Genomic DNA, 19,148 nt, shown 5'->3' with positions numbered 1-19,148 from the left:
GCGGAGCCGGAGCGCATCGCGGGCGGGAGCCGAGCCGGGCCGGGCCGGGCCGCCGGGCGGGCCATAGCCGCGGGGCGCCCACGGGAGCAGGCCCGCAACCACCAGCCAGCCCCGCCGCCGCCCGCCGCCGCCGCCGCGCCTGGGACAAGAGCCGCCGCCAAGCGGCCGCCGCGGTCGCCTGCCCGCCCGCCCGCCCGCTGTCCCCCCGTGTCGGTCGGCGGCTCGCTCGCTCGCTTCTTGCTCTGTGGGGCTGCGCCTTCCCCGCGGGCGGGCGGGCGGGCGGGCGCTTGGTGGGCCCCCGTAGGCCAGGAGGGCCCGAGGCGTCGTCGGCATCGGCGGGAGTGCCTGGGCCGCTGCCTGCCTGCCTGCCTGCCTGCCTGACGGTCGGTCGGGCGGGCGGCGCCATCCGGGCACCCGGGCGGGCGAGGGGGAGGGGCTCCCGGCCCCCTCGGCCCGTCCCGCCCCGCGGCCTGTCCGGTCATGGGGGAGCCGCCGCCGGGGCGGCTGCTGCTGCTGCTGCTGGGGCCGCTGCTGCTGTTGCTCCTGCTGCCGCGGCGGGGGGGGCCTCCTCCGGCGGCGCCGGCCGTGAAGCGCTGAGCGCCTCTGCCGGCCGCGGACAGCCCGGCACCGCGACGGCGACCGGGCTAAGAAGCGGCGGCGGCGGCGGCAGCTGGCGGGGCCCCGAGCGGGAGGCCGAGGCCTGGCGGCGCCCGAGCCCGAGCGAGCCCAGGAGGAAGGAGAGGCCGAGGCGGCCATGGCGGAGAACTTGCTGGACGGGCCGCCCAACGCCAAGCGGGCCAAGCTCAACTCGCCCGGCTTCTCCGCCCCCGACACCACAGGTGAGGAGCCGAGCCCGGCCGGCCTGTCAGACGCCGCCCGACCCCCGCCAGGGCCGAGGAGGAGGAGGAGGAGGAGGAGGAGGCGGCCTGGCCTTCCCGGCGGAGCTGGGGAAGGAGGGAGGGAGGGAAGGAGGCTCGGGCAGGACGGTGGCGGCCAGAAGGTCCGCTTGCGCGGCGTCGGAGGATGGAGGGGATGGAGGGGGGAAAGGCTCGGTGTCGCCCCTCCGGCGCTGGGAACGTGTTTCAGGCGAGCCCAGGGCCGGGAGAGACCCCGAGCGGATGGGCGAGCGGGTCCCCTGAGGGAAGCCAGCCGACAGGGGCCTGCCACCCACCGGGTCAGGCCCATCGGGAAGGAGCCGGGGAGGCAGGCCCTGGGACAGTGCAGAAGGCCAGCTCTTCTTGGTGCCACCGGGGTGGGGGTGGTGGCAGGGCCCCCCCCCCAGGAGGAGGTAAGAAGGAGCTTCTAGGATTCCTTGGTAGCTCCTGCCCCCTCCCCCCCCCCCCCCGTGAGAGAGGAGGCTGCGATCCAGTGAGGGAGTTGGGACACAGAGAAGGTTAGGTGGCTAAGCACTACTAACACTTTCTCCAGAAAGTGTTAGTAGTGCTGCTCCCAACTAGTAGTTTCAAAGCAGCTGGATCCAGGCATGATTGTTCTTCCTTTTGTGTCTTACACCAAACTCTCTTAAATTTTGCAGATTTTGGGACTTTCTTTGACTTGGAAAATGATCTTCCGGATGAACTGATTCCTAATGGAGACCTGAATCTTTTAAACAGCAGCCCGGCCCTTGTTCCAGATGCTGCTTCCAAACACAAGCAGCTTTCTGAGCTTCTGAGGGGCGGCAGCAGCTCTTCTCTCAACCCAGGAATTGGGAGCATCAACTCCAGCAGTAGCCCCGTCCCACAAGGTGTCAACAGCCAAGTCCAGGGGCAGCCGAGCGGCGCAAATATTGGCAGCCTAGGCTTGATGGGAAAGAGTCCTTTGAGCCAGGGGGACTCCGTGGTCTCCAGCCTGGCCAAACAGGCCGCCAGCACGCCTGGGCCCAGCGCCCCAGCCACCCAAACCCTGAACACTCAAGCACAAAAAACTGTGGGGATGGTGACAAGCAGTCCAGCCGCGTCCCAGACGAGCACTGGGATGTGTATGAACACTGGCTTCAGCCAGGCTCACCCTGGGCTCCTCAGTAGTAACTCTGGCCACAGCTTGATCAATCAGGCCCAGCCAGGACAAGGGCAGGTAATGAATGGCTCTCTTGGGGCAGCCGGGAGAGGACGAGGTGCCGGAATGCAGTATTCGACCCCCAGCGTGCAAGGAAATGCGAACAATGTGCTGGCAGAGACCCTGACACAGGTGTCCCCTCAAATGACAGGTCACGCAGGCCTGAGTACAACCCAGGCAGGAGCTATGGCAAAAGTACGTGGTTGGCCACTTGGGTTGTGGTGACGGGGAATGTTTGTGGTTTTCTTAAGCATGAGATGAGAAGGATGAGAAACTGGAGTGTTTTTGCGTTTTCATGTCTTTGAGTAACCTGTTCCAAATACGCTCATTGGAATTTCTTTTGAGCGACAGTGTTTGCACCATAGCAGAGTGAGCTGGTCGGCACTCTTGGCATCTAATGCAGAGTGCAAGTTTGGGATTAGCCTTTCTTGAAAACTTAAATAGTATAAAATGTAAACACGTGGGGGTTTTTGATCACAGTAAAGAACCTTCTTTTTCAATAAGTAACAGTTGCTAACTGTTGTAACACATGGGTCCAGTTCTTTTTGAGATGTTATTGTCACCTGTTGTGGTACTTAGTAGAAGAATCATTTTAGATCTTTGCAGTTAAGTCTTAACAGTGTGTTGCTAGCTATTTTCTTTAAAGAGATTTACCAACGAAGGGCTTGCTGTGGAACTTAAATTCTGCTGCCGGCAGTTGTGAAGAGACCTGTTTGAAGAGAAGGCAATCACGACAGCCTGGTTGAGTGAACGTAGTACAGCAGATTTCCCCAGGGATCAAAGTTTTTCAGACCACCAAAGAATTATGTCTTGAGATTCAGAACAGATAAAAGAAAGTGTTTCTTTGTAAAGTTGCTTAAACTATGCAACTCATTGCTGCAAACGGAATGGCTGGCTGCCAGCACGGATGATATAAAAGGGTAAATGGGTGTAAAATTTGGTATTGACTACTTAAGGTGGCCACATATCCCTTCAAAGATCATGGGCAAGTGCTGCTGTTCCATGTGAACAGAAGGGCTGTAGTTCAGTGTTAGACTGGATGCTGTGTTTGTGTTGAAAATCCCTTCCCAGTGTCTCCAGTAAGGATGAAGGGTGAACTTGCCTGGAAGCCTAGAGAATTAGCAGAGCTAATGGAGCAGGTATCAGACACCTGCAGGGCAAAGTGGGCTCTGACTGGAGGCACTTTCCTGAGCAGTTCTGGGAAAGACATGGCTACCGTGGGAGACAACAGCCTTGGCACCCACTGAAAGTTGCATGGGGATGCAGAGGGACTACAAGTGTCTTGATTTCTTGACATGGATTAGGATGTGGGAAGTGTGCATTTCAAACAAAGACTGGTTTTAAAACTTGGAAACCCAATCAAATCTGCTGCCTTGCCAACTTTCTGGAAAGTCAAGGTATAGAAATGTGACACGGTTGAATATCTGTTCGCAAATCTGAGATGCTTGTAGTACGGAGTGATCCTCAGAAGGTGCATCAGTGGAGAGATTTTGGGGTTAGCCACAAAGGAGGCGGTGGGGTTTTCCAGTGTCATATGCTTTTCGGGAGGGACGGGCAGTTTAGGGGGCTGATATTCTGCCCCTGCAGTCACATAGCCTGCCATCAAAAATGCAAAAAGCAGAACTGCAGGTGGTTGAAATTTCATATATACTGTTGTTTGTTGTTAAAACAACGTAGGGGAGCTCCTGTAACCAAAGTAAAAGAAGTAGTTGTTATGAACGGCACCTTTTGAGCTGGAAAAAGGGGGCCAGAAGGCTGAGGAATGGCTAGAGGGTTGCATATGACACCAGATCCACACTGCCTTCATCCTCGGTCTGGTCAGAGGGTACATGTGTATCCTTTTAGTGCTCTGTGGGTGCCTTGTCTTTTGGCTTCCATGTGGAATATGTGGAGTTTTAACCTTCAGAGGGAAAACAGAGCATGAGGTGTGCTGGAGGGGTTGACAGCCTTTGGGCAGATACTGGACTGATGCTTTCCGTGTAGAAGTAGTTTTTTTGTCCAGTGGCAGGCTATTTTCATTAAGGGTTCCTGACTTGAGATCATTTTTATGGGTGATCATTTTTATGACCATATGATCATAGTTTCTTTCTACCCCAAACATTTAGAAGAATACGTTAAAGGAGGGAGTTGGTCACAGAAGGTAGAGGGAGGAAATGTGCCTCCTCGTGCCCATGTATTCCTCTCGGTCACCCATGAAATACTTTAGGCTTTGTGGAGGAAAATAGAAGAATGAGGCCGCTTTCATCTTTTAGCACCCGCTCTGTCCTCTCCTCTCCCCCCTAGTAGTTTTCAGACGGACAAGTTCCTGACAAGGTAGAAGTGAAAACGGTTGCTAAATGTAGGGTTAGACTTTGGCTCCCCGTGGCCAAATCTGGTTCTGTGAGGGCTGCCATAAGTGTACCATGCCAGAGCAAAAAAAAAAAAAAAAAAAAAAAAAAAATCAGCATTTGCCTCACCATTCACTTTTTATGTGATTCTTAAGCAGAAAATATTTCTGATTGCAATGGTTAAGACTTGTCCTTGTTTTTTGTTTTCAAAAAATGAAACAATGCACTTGAGTCTCCACTGATGTAAGAAATTCAATCTCTGTTAAAGACAGAGCTGCTTTGTAGTGATCTTTTTCTCTACCAAGGTGTGTTTGTATGTGTAGCAGCAAAGGGGCACAGGAAGTGGTCTTCCAACTCCCCTGGACCGTGGAGCTCAGTATGGCCCATATTAGCTAGCATCCCCTGGGGGCTTAGGAAGCGTAAAGGCAGGGCTGTTCCACCAGCCAGCAGACCCTTGAACTGGCACACGATTGCACTGGAAGCTGAACAGAGTGCCTGTTACTTGGACCAATGCATGATGAGCACAAAAGTTTTGCATTTCCAGGCGCAAGCACATTTTTTTGTTCTTTGATTTCGTCAAACTAAGGCTGGCAAAGTGATGAAGTGAACTAAGCATTCTGGGACCCGTGTCCTCTTTAACTGGGAATGCACAAAGTACTGTTTAAAGCTGGACAAATAGATGACAGGTTATATTTAATAAAAATGGCTCCAAATAATTGTCATGGAACAAGTGGCATATTAACTCAAATATTTTACAAAGTCATTGCCTTGAAGTACTTGGGGGATGCTGCCTGCTGTGAGCCACAGCGATGCCTTATGTCCATCTCCCAAGGCAGCCACTGTGGCTTCCTCTCCCAAGCAGTTCCCTTCCCTCTCCAAGCAACCCAAGTCACCTGGCTCAAGTGATCATGCAGTCGCTTGTCTTTCATTTGATCTGGATGCCTATCTTGGCTGCATTGAAACATTCCAGATGCAGGCTATGCCTTCTGGAAATGGGATACAGCGGGTGGCAAAAGATGGCAGTCTGCTTAAAACTGTTGTTGATGGACTCTTGACTGCTTTGCGGGAGGAAGGGAGAGGGTGCATGACAGACAGCTAGCAGAAGGAGCTGTTGTCCCAAAAGTATTTGTGATAGGGAGTAGAGGGAGGGAAGTATCTTCTACTCTCTCTTTCTTGTGATACTGGTACCTAGTGGACTTGTCCCTTAAAAGTGAGTGGGAAGAGATAACAGGACAGAGAACAGAAGATGTGTGTCAAAATTGTGGCATCCACAGACACAAAAGGTGGTGGCATCTACCAACGTGGACTGCTTTCCAATGGAGGCAGGGTAGTGCAGGATCCTGAGAGCTCTGCGTTGCCTCCTCTGGCAGGGCTGCCTTCATCTCTCTGTTCCTGTAGCCATTGTTAGGAGGAAGGGCAGTTGGGCAAGAGTTCTTACCCTCCTCATGTCCTGCCTGTGAGTTCCTGTGAGAGTGGATGGAAGGACCCCACGGCAAACAGGCTCCTGGGCTTGTTAGGCTGGAGGAAGCGGGGGAGAGAGCAGGCCAAAGGAATAGAAAATCACAGCAGCCTTTCTTTTGCTTTACAGCTGTGGCATGATGCAGTGATGTGTCGATGTAGTGTTGATATAGCGCTATCCCGACCACTTCTGTATGAGTCCAGCAGGCTTCATGATGGGCCCCAAATGGCCCTAGGTTAAAAATAAAAGTTAGGTGGCAGGGCCACTGCTGGTCACAAAGGAGACAGTTTGGTCCTTGGTGGACAATACTGTGTCCCCCCCCAAAAAGAGAGAGAGAGAGAGAGAGAAGGAAGGCGGCTTTCTGTGGCTGTTCCTGCAAGGTTAGGCTAGAGCGTGTGTAAGAAAGATGGGAAAGAAGGGGCTTTATAGTCCAGCATGCTCTCTTCGCAGTCACCAGTCCGATGCTCATGGGAAGCCTCCACGCAGGTGGTGACGTGAGGTCAGGTGGCCAATTCCCACTCTGGTTCTTCACCAGCTAGTATTGAGGGGCACCCAATTTCTGCACTAGGAGATTGTCTATCAGAGTCTCCCTGATGTGACCACAGACAGCCTTCCCTTCCACAAATCCTTCTTACTGCCCTTGCCAGCTAGACACAGAGTTGGTTGGGACCATGTTTGGTGGTAGCCGATAATTAGCCTACAAAAGTGAATGCCGCTTCTGACACATGCTAGGCATGAGTCGCTGTGGTTGAGGGAGTCCCTTTGCCATCTCTGTTCCTGGAAGATGGCCTCCTTTTAAAGCCACTCTTGTTTGGCAACTTGTTCTTTAGCTTTCATCTCCATAGGAATCCAAGTGTGTGTGATGTTTGGATCATTGGATCATTAAGCTGGGTCCCATTACAGTGGACCCTCTACTTACGGAATTAATCCGTATTGGAACGGTGGCTGCAAGTCGAAAAGTCTGTAGGTCGAATCTCCATTGACCGACAATGCATTGAAAACCGATTAATCCCATAACTGGCAGTTTTTATTCTATTTTTGTTCCATTTTGGTTTTTTTCTGGTCTGTAAGTCGATTCTCCAGCTGCAAGTCGAATCTAAATTTTGCAGGCAGAGAAGCCTGTAACTCGAAAAGTCTGTAAGTCGAGCCGTCTGTAAGTCGAGGGTCCACTGTAATGGGTCATGGGTTCCCGTCAAGTAATTAAAATCTTATTTTAGGCAGACAAGGTAGCCCACAACTGGATTGATATTTGAGTGGACTGAGACAGAAACTGTGTTTCAAGTCCTCTTCTTACTCCACAGTTTGTCTCTTAAGAAGAGACCTTTTGGCAAGAAACCATGGACTCTGGAATATGACAGAGTTAAAAGTAAGAAAATCACTGTTTCAAATACAGATAACTAAAGCTAGAAACTTGGAGAAAAAACATAAATGGTGTATGAATCATAAGAAATTCTAGGAAGTTTAAGATTCTTGTGTTTAATAATATTCTTCTCTTTACATGTTACGTACTGCTTTGCTGAGGCTTGGTCTCCAGTTGCTTCAGTTGGAACTGAACGCTTGGGTGTTTGATGTGACCATGAATGACTCTGGAAGACTCCCCAGTTTCAGGAGTGGGCGGCTCTCTGGCATGTGGGTTAAATGCAGGAGCTCCAAGCTTACAGCTTTGAAAACTGTAAGCACGGAGCTCTTTTAGTTATGCAAAAGAGGTTACCGCTTTTTACTAATGAATCCCCAGGAATCCTTGCCATAAGCATTGTCTGCCTAGTTCACATCAAATCACTTCATCAGTTTCATGTTTTCATGCTCCCAGCAGTAGAGATCCACCAGTATTTTTTTCTTCTTCAAATGTTTGCATCAATTACTTTTGGTGACATATTCATAATCAGAAAACAACATGTTAGAATTTGATTACTGGGGCGAAAGGATAAAATACATTACTGTGTTGAAGAATTTTCTTCTTCTGTCATCCCGAAAGATGCTACCTGTACCCTGAGGAAGGACTGAAATCTAAAAGGCCTGTAGCTTTCTCTTTGACTATATGTATGTAAGAAGTCTTCCTCCAGTTTGACTGGCAAAATTCAGTTTTACAGGAGTACAAATGTTGTGTTTGAAGGTACGTCAAAGATTCAGGGAAAGCTCACCTGAGGGGCAGGTGATTTGATCAACCGATCATACTTCTTTACCAGAATCTCAGAAAATATGGCCTTGTTTCCCAATGTCTGTACCTGCATTTTTCTGGCTGCAAAATGCTAGTAGACACCATCTTGCTTTCATTCCAGATGGGAATGGCCAGTAACCCAGGTCCCTTTAACCAACCATTTAGTCAGGCTGGCGGGCAGCAGATGGGAGCCACCGCAGTCAATCCTCCACTACCAAATAAGTCAGGCATGGCTAACAGCGTGTCTCCCTTCCCCTCCGACATCAAGAGTGTTTCAGTTACCAGCGTGCCAACGATGGTGAGTTGCCTACTGCTCACTTCTCTCTATCTCTTGACATGCTTTCATTTGACACATGCTTCCCAGATTAGTGGGAGAAAGTGGCCTTGGAAGACAAGTTGAAAACAGTAGGAATGTTAGTGGTCTTCTCATATGGCCGGAGCAGGAAAGTGGAGCCACAGCAATTGGACTTTTTTCTTATTAGGCTGAAACGCTCCGCTTTCCAAGTAGCTTCTTCAGTCTGAGGAGTTTTGGTAGAAGAAGAAGCTACTTGGAGGAGGAGTGAAACGTTTCAGCCTAATAAGAAAGAAGTCCAGTGGCCATGACTCAACTTCCAGAGAATCTCCCCTGGAGGACTGAGAATCTTCACAGAGATCTGGAGTAGCTGTTCTTGTTCACTTTAGGGTCTCTGTTTGCTGGGATCCGCGTGGTTGCAGCTTTGTCTTTCTAGAATGCCTTGTGTAGCAGAAATGAAAAATGATTTTTTAAAAAAACCTAGTTTTTAGGCTGATAAATCTGAGGTGAATATGAAAGACCATGAAAAGTTAAACAGACTCTAAAGGGCATGGGCATCCTATCAACAGCTTGTCACAGCAGAGAGATTTCAGTGTAAGCTGTTCTAGTTTATACTTTAAGGGATGTTTCAAAATCAAGCCTTCTGTTTCATGTAACACCGCAATGTTTTGTTTCTAGTCTCAAATGCAAACCCAGGTACAGCAGGTGGGGATTGTCCCCACGCAGACGATGGCAACGGGGCCGACGGCTGATCCTGAGAAGCGCAAGCTTATTCAGCAGCAGTTAGTTCTGCTGCTTCATGCTCACAAGTGTCAGAGGCGAGAGCAAGCCAACGGAGAGGTGCGCGCCTGTGCTCTTCCCCACTGCCGAACCATGAAAAATGTCTTGAATCACATGACCCATTGTCAAGCTGGAAAAGCCTGCCAAGGTAAGAACACGAGTGATGCATCTACAAACTCATCTCAAAGAATGCTTGTGTGAAGCTGTAGGAGATTCGGATCTCATGGCCAGTGCTTACTGGCATTTGGGCATTGGCAATTAAACCAACTGGAGTCGTTCCCCTAGGCCAAGCTGACCGTTCTCGAGGGGATGGTTTGTCATCGGGGCCTTCTGGCAATTCTTTTAATGGTTGGCTTGTGTATGGCTTCTTCAGTGAAGTCTTAAGCTCTCACGGCCTCAAAGGCCGCTCAGGCATCACAGTGTGAACGAGCACTGACGAGAAGGCTGCCTCTAGGAAGGTCAGGCCACCTCAGGACTCTTCTTGGTGGGCTGCACCTGGAGGGCTTGGAAAGGGGGACCTGCTCGCTCGGGGTGGCACGTCCCACCCTCCAGTGCCGAGGTGGAGTTCTGCCTTCTTTCTCAAATCCTGCTGGCTGAATGAGTCAGGGAGTGGAGGTGAGACTCTGGAGGCCAAAGGGTCTCCCACCACCACGTCCCAGTTATGCTGTTCCACAATGTACTGTTTGGGGGACGCAGAGCACTCTTGTTGAAGGATCTTGCAAGAGGGAAGCTTTTTTCATTCTTCAGTTTTCTCCATTAAATAACTTGAAAAGCTTGCTCTTATATAAATTCTGATACTTAACTATGGTAGGTGGCCTTCTGGGCATGGGATGATTTATCAGAAGCATGGTGATTCAGGTCATCTTAGCTTAATGTAGCAGGTGAAACCTTTGACCCTCCATACAAAGGCAGAATGCCACTCACTTTGTCATTTGTTACCCTTTTCACAGATGTGAGCTTTGCAACATTCAGGGAAATAGAGATGCAAACAGAAAACTAAAATTACTCAGTATTGCAAAGGCTTAGGTTGTGGCTTCTCTTCTGACCCTAGTTGCCCATTGCGCATCGTCACGTCAGATCATATCCCACTGGAAGAACTGTACGCGGCATGATTGCCCTGTGTGTCTCCCGTTGAAAAATGCCAGTGACAAGAGGAACCAGCAGCGTAAGTAGTCGGTTGGGTTGAAGGGTTTCATATACAGAGAATGTAGCAGGTGGTGTTCCACCAGTACCTGCTTTGGGCAGTATTCTGACCCGGAGAATTTCCATTGTTGCCATTTCACATGGTTTCCTCTCTGATCCTTTTGATTCGCATGCTGTGGTTAAATAAATCGGCCAGAATCCATTAAACCACATTTATATTAAGGACTTGCGCAATGTTAGATAGGAGCCATAATCTTGGAGGTTAGTTAGGCTGCCAGTAAGCTCAGTGAAGGATGCAAGTGGCAACTTTTTAATGGGTGGCAATTTGTTGCTGTTGTTTATGTGCATTTTAAGTGTGTGTTGGGTCTATGCTGAAGAAATTGAGTTTCTGTATGTTTCACCTTTTGGTAGCGCTCCTGGGATCCCCAGCTGGAGGAATCCAGAACTCGATTGCTTCCAGCACTGGCCAGCCAGCCACTCCATCTCTGAGCAACCCCAACCCTATCGACCCCAGCTCCATGCAGAGAGCCTACGCGGCTCTGGGACTCCCCTATGGCAACCAGCCACAGGCGCCGCTGCAGCCCCAGGTCCCAGGCCAGCAGGTGGCCCAGCCTCCGGCCCATCAGCAGATGAGGAGCATTGGTGCATTGGGTAGGTAGGGGGTTTGCTTCTGATTGTGCGCACTGAGGTGCGTGTGCGCTTGAACTGTCTTCAGCAAGAGGCTTTAGGACTCCACCGTGTCAGATATTGGCAACATGGGAAGAAGAAAAGTACAGGGAATGACCAACAAATGAGATAATGGCAGCCTTTCTCTGAAACAAGAGGACGTATGCAAGTCGGTGGTGTACGTTTTGTAGAAAAAATAGGACTGGGAAATTTTCCAGTGTTCTCAAAATGTTGTTATCTGGTTCAGCATGTTTGGTTTCTTATTGAAGCAAGTGGACCCTAGAGACCTGGTGTGTACATCTGGTCAGACTCAGTCAGGAGCCAGTTGCCTTGAGCACACAAAGGGTCTGTCCCACCTTATTTTTCGGATCTCCCATGGGCAGCTGAACACTGTTGTCCATGCTTGCCTTAGAAGAATAACTTATAGACATTTGCACCCTGCATTTAGGCCATCTAACATTTCTGATTGCAGTGCAGCAGGCTGGACAACTGTGTGCAGACATCCATGGTGTAGAAATTTTTCCATGGAAAAATAAAGCATTGGAAAGTTTTCCATCCCTACATTTGCTTGCTTAGGTCGTTTTCACTGTACAGCGCAGGGTGGGCAGGGATAAGTAAGGACACTGGACCAAGGAAGGCAAATGGGCTATTTCCCACTTGGGAAATAGTGTTTGATCTTCTGTAGTTCCTTGTATTGAACATGTGCCTGTCAGTTTGGTTCAAATCTCATGTTTTGATCCTCTTTTAAAAATTGGTTCATCTTATTAGTATTAAGGAGAAGCAATTGAGCAGTTTTGTCTCTGTGTCATGGCCCCAGAGCCCAGTGGGGAAGCCCCTCCGTTGGAGTTTATAACAAACATGTGGCCACGAAGCACTACAGGAAAATGAGTGGGTTAATTTACAAAGGGTACCTGCTGCTTTCTAGAGTACATATATTAAAGTTGACACGTGCCAGTTGACCAATGGTTCCCCTGAACTAACAAGGGATACTCTTGTTCCAAAGGACCCAATCCAATGAACCTGGCGGCAGGAGGAATCACAGACCAGCAGCCTGGCCTGATCGCAGAAACTGTTCTTCCAACGTCGCTGGGGACGGCAAAGTAAGACACCCCTAAAAGGCGGTGGAGTATTTCACCTCATTGCCCCTTCCAGCTGTAGAAAGACTTGGCCTGCAAGACACTTCCTTCCCCAACAACCCCTGGCCTTCTTTTCTTCTTTCCTCCAGCAAGAGTTTCAGTGCATGACCCGAGGTAGTCAGTTACATGACAGCTTTATTCACCTTTCTGCCAATCAGTAGGGATGCTTAGAAAAGGGCCTGGAGCACAATTAGGCCGGACAGTAGCTTTTCCCTTGCCTTTTCTTTAGCCCCCTGATGAATGATGGTACAAATTCGGGCACGGTTGGAAATCTCAGTGGCTCCATGCCAACAGCTGCGCCGCCTTCAAGCAGCGGGGTGAGGAAAACCTGGCATGAGCACGTCACTCAGGACCTGCGTAATCACTTAGTACACAAACTGTAAGTATCAGCCATGGGGGCCATTGATTTCGCTCATGTAAATCTGAGCATAGAAAAAGAGTGTTCAGGATGTCTTGAGGGCAAGTGTTTTTAAAATACAAAGAAAATAGTTATGTTGGCTTCTTATCACTTGTTATTGTTGTGGCAGTGTGCTGTCTTGTCAGAGTCAGTTCTGATTCTGGTGACCCTTTCCAGGGTTTCCAGGAAGAGAATGCGCAGAAGTTATTTCCCACTCCCTTCTTCTTGGGGCGCCCTGGGACTGTACAACTTTTGCCCAAGGCCACACATGTTGACTTTACTCTCAGGAGCACAGTAGGCGATCAAACCCCCAGCCTCTGGCTCCATAGCCACATACTTAACTCACTGTGCTATCCAGTCAGTTGGCAGGATTTATAGGGCAGTGTGAATCTCTTGTTTCTACAGCGTGCAAGCCATCTTTCCAACTCCTGATCCAGCAGCACTGAAGGATCGCCGGATGGAAAATCTGGTGGCTTACGCAAGGAAAGTAGAAGGAGATATGTATGAATCAGCCAACAGCAGGGTACGTCGGGCAAATAGGACAAAGGCTTGGCTTTGTAGATCGTTGGGTTGTGCCAGGTTCCTCATATACTAGATGCCTGTCCTGAGGGGTCGTCTTGTCCTCCACTGCAGGCTGCTCTACTTTCTCATGAGGAGTCACATTCAAATGATAGTGCCGCTCCTGTATTTTTTACTTTTGTGCCTCCTTTATTTCATGTACCAGTAAGTGCTCAGAAGCTGTTTTGTCCATAAGATGTATATCTGTGATTTAGTGAGTGCCTACATTCAAATATTGTAGCCCTTACCATTTTTGTTTAGTCAGTATGGAATGGCATAAAACTTGCCCCCCCGTTCCCTTGTCTGTGGAAAAATGGGCTCTGGCTCACGGCTAGGGGACCAAAGTCTGCTGAGATGTTTCTGCGCCACCTTCAGTATAGGGTGCTGAGCTAGTTAATCTCTGTGCCCCTTTCTTCATAACACCTTCTAAAACATTTTTCTTTTCTTCCCTGTCTAGGATGAGTATTACCATTTACTGGCAGAGAAAATCTATAAAATACAAAAGGAGTTGGAAGAAAAACGAAGGTCTCGTCTGCATAAGCAAGGGATCCTGGGTAATCAGCCAGCCTTACAGACCCCAGGGTCTCAGCCTCCTGGCCTTCCACAGGTGACTGTCTCCATGGGACAAGGGCAGCCGGTGAGACCTCCCAGTAAGTACTTCATTGAACGAGAAGCAGACATGTTGGAGGCTCTTAGTTTTCTGAGTTTCCCCCATAATTTATGACCCACCAAACAAGCCAGGTCCAAAATAATAGCCTCCCACTTGAAAACCAAGCACATAACGACAACAGATCTCTACTGAAACATATGTTACCTATAAAACTACACTTAAGCAGCTGCAGCCTATTCAGGCATCACTGTCTTAACACAGCCAGCATCCTCTCAGTGGCCGTGCTGACAGAGGGAGAGTGGAGGTTGTAGTCCAGTCATCTCAGAGAAGGAAGACCCCAGGAATTTCTGTGCGGAATGATCAGAGCGGTGCCAAGCGGAGGCATGCTTTCCTGGCTGTCTCTTCTAGGGAGGGTGTGAATCCTTTCAGCACAAGCAGCTCAGCCTGTGAAAAGATGAACCACTCCTTCCTTTTCTCAGGGTGAGCATTAAATCACAGGGGAGCACCAGGTACTAGGGTGGGCACCGGCAGGAAGTAGTCTAGGCGGCTGTGGCTGAGGAGCGCTGAGACACTCTCAGGAGAGGCAGACCCCCCCCGCCCCGTCTTCTCTCTTGCAAAGCAGGAGGTCATTCCCCCAAACTCACTTTGAGTCCAGTCTGTAGGGAATAAACCCCTTGCAATTGACATCGCTGAATGGGCCACAGACCAGGAACTTTGCATACAGCTGTCTGGAAAGTGGGCAGCAACAGCAGCATTGGACTGTTTCCGTGGAAGGGCTTTGCTCCTCAGGGCTGGCCCTGGCTTGTCAGATTGGCTTGGTCTGAAGTCCGAAAGGATGTTTGACTGGCATGCCCTGCCCCCCCCCCCCTTTCCAGTAAGGATGCTTGAACTGGAAGCAGTGAAAGTGACAGCCCTTCCTGCCTTCTCTTCCAGATGGGCCCCTGACTGTGCCAAACGTGCCTATGAGCCGCATGCAGGTCTCTCAAGGTATGTGACTTGCATGTTCTCTCCCCCCCCCCCTTCCCACCTTTTCCTTTCTGAGTGTCATATATTGCACATGGGAGCTGATCCAGCCTTTTCCTGTGCCATGCTTTCCCTTAATCTTTCATCCCATGTAAATGGATGGAGAGCATGTAGATTTGGCGGCATCAGCCTTTGGGTTTAATCAGTCACCCCCATCACACCTGGAGGCTACTGTAGCTGTTCAGGCGTTTGGCCCATAGAGCCTCTGAAAGCTGCTTGTGAGGTAGTGTTTATTTTGGAACCCCTTCCTCTGCTTTTGGGGCTTCCCACACCTGGCACCAGCGAAGGGACCTTTGAGCATAGCTTTGTAGCACTTTGGAAGCATGCACGGGAGTCATTCAGTGGTCAGGGACTCAGCCCCACATGGTGACTTCTTCCCAGAGGCCAGCATGCTGGAGGGACCCCCTTTCTTTTCCTTGGCTCCTTCTCTCTTCTGGTCAAGATGGTCCCAACAACACACGGTTAAAGGCAAGGTTTTCTCGTAGCAGTAAAAGGCATGACACAGGGGATAGTGGAGAATCAAGAACCAAATCAGCTGCCCGGGCCTCACTAAAAACAACACCGCTGTCCCTCCTGGCTTGGTTCGGTCGTAACTTGTGGTTGCTCGTGGAAGCTTTACTTGGCAAGGATGTTTGGTGGAAGCATAGCGGATGGTGGTCTGCGCCTAATGAGCTGTTCTGGGGGTACATTTTGCAGGAGTGTCCGTAGGGAGTGTCCAAATGCCTCAGACATCGCCTTCACCAATGAACCATCCTGTCCAGATGAACAGCATGGGCTCCGTTTCAACGGTTCGTAACTGTCATTTTCCTTCTTGCTGTTCAAAGCTCAGCCTTCAGAATACTTAAAAACATTCAGATGATCATTGCCTTGTGTCTTTACTAGCACTGGCTTGCTTGAATTGACAGTAAACTGAATTACTGTACTCTGTACCACCATCTCAACAGAACCCTCCCGGTTGCATCTGGCTTTGGAAGCTAAGGGAGTGCAGCTGAGTTAGTTCTTTGGGGAGGGAAGACCAGAGGTTTCCAGATACGGCAAAGGAAGAGTCCAGCCTGACCGCCGAGAGAGCCAGTCCTGCCACGTCAGAGCTGTTGTTGCAGACTAGAGGGACTGAGGGTCTGCCTGGGTGTCAGGCGTGTGCCCGCTTGTTCAGAGTCCAACGTAGACCTCTTTGCTACCTGTTGACTTTGCCTGGAAGAGACTAGTTGTCCTCAGCCGCCTTCACCAGAGCATCAGAGTAGATGGTTTGCAATGAGCAGATTGTACGTAGAACTGCCTGGGTTTGGCTTGGCTTGGACTCTGTGACAGGGCAAGGCAAGGCAGGGCAGGGCAGGAGACCTTTGGTGAGCGCTTCTCTGGATGCGTGGGAATCTTCTCTGCTTGTGTCCCGTGAGAAGAATGGGGACAAGATATAGGAGGTCCTATGAAGGCTGTCACACTTTTGCTCAGTGCCTTGCAGGATCAGTCTGCCAAGGTGGGACTGATGTTGCGGCCAAGAAAAGTGGTCAATGCTTCTTTATCAAAGGAGTTTGCCCCCGCTGCTGCTCAAAGGTGCCCATAATTAAGCAAACTTGCCCTTGATCTGTTTCAGTCTGGGAGTGTTCCTGGTGCATGAACTGTTCCTGGGCTCCTAGGCGACAACGGTGGCAAAGCGGGATTTTTGCACAGGCCCCCTGAGTGAGCCAGCTGTTACCTGTCCTGAGTTGAACTGACTTGGCACCAGCTATCCATACCTTAGTTAGGCCACGCCTTGATGAGTGCAGTGTGCTGTATGGGGAGCAACTCTTGGTAAGAGTGCCCAGGCGTTGTGTTAGTAGCCCCAGCCTTGCAGGGGCTAAACTACTGACAGGTATGTGGCAGTAACGTATATATATTCCTCTGGTACTAAAGGGCCTGCCTTGATTTCCATTGGCTTTCTAGCCCAATTCAAGGGGATGGTTTTAATGTTTAAAGCCCTAGACAGAGCTGCTTGCCTCATTACAAACCTGTCTAGGCAGGGAGCCCTTCAGGAATACAGGGAGAGCAGGGACGCTCAGGGCGAAGAGGGCTTTTTTGGGGGCTTTGTTCCCAGAGGACAGAATATATTCCCCCCACCCTCAGAATGGTGATCAGCGTTCTGGAGAAGGATGTAAAGAAGCATCTATTTAATTTGGCTTCTTAAACTGCTTCAGTGTCTATTGATCATTGGGAAGATTTTCATTGTTTATTCTTTTTTTTAATGCTATGTAAAGTCTGTTGAGCACCGTCTGTTTTGGGGAGAATTGAGTAAAAACATAATAAATAACAAAACAAATGTAATGCACGTGGGCAATTCTTATTTCAAAAAAAGTATCTTCTGGATAGTAACAATACAGGAAAACGGTGAGATCTCTGGACAGGGAGGGTTGTGAAGGGATGTACTAGGTTCCGATCCATGGAAGGGCCTTTATCTGTTGAGAGTCCGCTGCAGGCTCCCTGAGAGGAGCGGTGTGTGCTGCGAGAGGGCCGTATCCTGGTGCAGAGTGCAAATTCTTCCATCCTGTGGACGTTTTGCACCTAAAACCTGCTCCAAAGGGCCGGTGCTGACGGATGATCCTTTTGTCTGCTAGATGGCTCTGTCTCCTTCGCGGGTGCCTCCGTCACAGAACTTGGTGGGAGCTCATTCCAACAACCTGATGGGTCAGGCCTCGACTCAAAACCAGTTCCTTGCCCAGAATCAGTTTTCAGCCGCCAGTGGAGTTCTGAACGTCAACAGCATCGCCATGGGGCAAACAGCAGCGCAGGCCGGAGTGGTGCAGGTATGGTCTGTCAAGACTCCAGAGAAAACGGAGGCTTCTTAGCTGGCATCTGTAGCGGATCTTGTCTGGATTTGGCGTCATGTTGCTGTCTATGTTTTGGCCAGATTGATTCAAACCCTTGTGCTGCCTCCCTCTGTGTACTCAACAGCAACTCATACTCTGCTGCCAGGTAGTCTCTTGGGGCTGCCTTGTCTTCTTCGGACAGCTGGCCAGGCCGAGGCAATTCCTGGTCCTGCGCAGTGAAGCAGTTAAGGCCGTGGCTGTTCAACTTGGTCCGGGATGGCTCCCAGAGCCCTTCCCAAGCTGCCCAATATCCTTAAAAATTGCAGTTGTGTTGGCAGGGTGTATGGGTTCTGCTTCATGCTCCTCTTTGCCTACTGTATTTGGGGGTCTGCGGCCCAGGTAATGTTTCTGGTTTGGCAGATTTTGGAACAGGTTCATACCTGCCAAACAAGAAGGCTGTTTTAAAATTCCCGAGCAGAAACAATGGCATGCGAGTCCGATGGCTGAGGGACATTCAGTGTCAATGTCCTCTTGTTCCAGCAGGGGCAGGTGTCGGGCGCAGCTGTGGCCAACCAGGTGAATATCCTTGGATCACAAACCAGCCAGCTCTCTTGCCCCCCGCTTGCGACTCAGCCGCCCCTTCATCAACCTGCACCTCCTCTGTCGGCTCCGGCCGGTGTGCCGTCGGTCCAGCATCAGACGCAGGCGGGAATTACTCCTCCTCAACCAGCGGTGCCTGCCCAGCCCTCCACGCCCATCTCCTCTTCTGGACAAGCGCCCACCCCTGTGGCCGGCTCGGTGCCGAGTGCCTTGCCGGTGCAAAGCACACCTTCGGGGCAAGCGGCCGTCGCCCAGGCTCAGGTGACGCCACAGCCTCAGACCCCAGGACAGCCCCCCTCTGTGCCAACCCCACAGCCGCTGCCCCCGCCGCCGCCGCCGCTGCCGCCACCCATGTCCGTCCAGCCCCCCGTCACTCCAGTGAGTACCTGGCGCTTGTGTGCAGGGCCCCGTGACGCGTCCCGAAGGGGCCGCCCGCCTTGGCATGGGGTGGCTCTGTCGTTGGGCGGCTTGCCTGCCTTCTGAAAGGTCCCAGGGGCACGGAAGGGGTGGGGTTGGGGAGGGGGAATGAGTCCCAAGCAGGTGCCGGTGTGCGGCCCTGAGTCAGTGGGCCAACATGTGCAGAGAGAGCGCACCTCCCTTCAGCCTGGGGTTCCCCTTCCTTTGCTGCCTGCATGGCTGACATTTAGAGGACAGCCTTCCTGGAAAGAAGGCTCTGAATTTTTCCCAGTCTGAACCCTTTGCAAAATTCGCACATGACAGTAAGATCAGCAGCATGTCTGAGAGTTCCCAAGCACACCGGGGCCCTGTGATGTCTGGGCCAGTTGGACAACACGGAGCCCCGAGGCATGCCTGGCGGGAGGCAGCTCACGCAAGGGGCAGCCTTCCCGGGCAGGGGTCTGGACCTCCCTTCGATCGTTCAGGATCTCTGTGACTGTTGTGTGCTTAGGGTTTTCTTTTCTTCTTTTCCAGCTCTCCCAAGCAGCAATGAGCGTGGACAACCGGGTGCCTAGCCCAGGCTCTGCTGCCAGTGCTGATGCCAGTACCCAGCAACTTGGGCACGATGCCCAAATACAGGAAAGCAAGACTGAAAAAGTTGATTCGGGTTGCGGAGAAGCTCAGGTGGAGCTGAAATCGGAGGTAGGGATGTTAGCCAGAGGCTTAAATGACAAGCTGGCTGCCTCCTTCCTTTCCTGACTGGACACC

At 50.9% G+C, this 19,148-nt stretch overlaps 1 protein-coding gene across 4 annotated transcripts in view; it reads left to right on the top strand.

The window, feature by feature from the left end:
- Positions 1-277: 277 nt before the first annotated feature.
- CREBBP (CREB binding lysine acetyltransferase) overlaps positions 278-19,148 on the top strand; it is a 43,056-nt gene continuing 24,185 nt past the window's right edge. Inside the window, exons 1-15 of one of the 4 annotated variants that reach the window (XM_020811998.3) lie at positions 278-839; positions 1,535-2,250; positions 8,121-8,297; positions 8,970-9,219; positions 10,123-10,236; positions 10,626-10,865; positions 11,884-11,980; positions 12,246-12,395; positions 12,819-12,936; positions 13,429-13,621; positions 14,515-14,568; positions 15,301-15,392; positions 17,193-17,381; positions 17,928-18,362; positions 18,915-19,082. In XM_020811998.3, coding sequence (XP_020667657.3) covers positions 755-839; positions 1,535-2,250; positions 8,121-8,297; positions 8,970-9,219; positions 10,123-10,236; positions 10,626-10,865; positions 11,884-11,980; positions 12,246-12,395; positions 12,819-12,936; positions 13,429-13,621; positions 14,515-14,568; positions 15,301-15,392; positions 17,193-17,381; positions 17,928-18,362; positions 18,915-19,082 — 3,078 coding nt within the window. In that variant the 5' untranslated portion in view covers positions 278-754. Of the gene's footprint in view, positions 840-1,534; positions 2,251-2,283; positions 7,514-8,120; positions 8,298-8,969; positions 9,220-10,122; positions 10,237-10,625; positions 10,866-11,883; positions 11,981-12,245; positions 12,396-12,818; positions 12,937-13,428; positions 13,622-14,514; positions 14,569-15,300; positions 15,393-17,192; positions 17,382-17,924; positions 18,363-18,914; positions 19,083-19,148 lie in introns of those variants that run through there. The other 3 variants (XM_020811997.3, XM_020811999.3, XM_072982440.2) reach the window with 3 other exon arrangements.

Source organism: Pogona vitticeps, chromosome 13, assembly GCF_051106095.1.
Source record: "Pogona vitticeps strain Pit_001003342236 chromosome 13, PviZW2.1, whole genome shotgun sequence".
In the NCBI taxonomy this organism is placed as follows: domain Eukaryota; kingdom Metazoa; phylum Chordata; class Lepidosauria; order Squamata; family Agamidae; genus Pogona; species Pogona vitticeps.
This window is presented reverse-complemented; position numbering and strand designations above follow the sequence as displayed.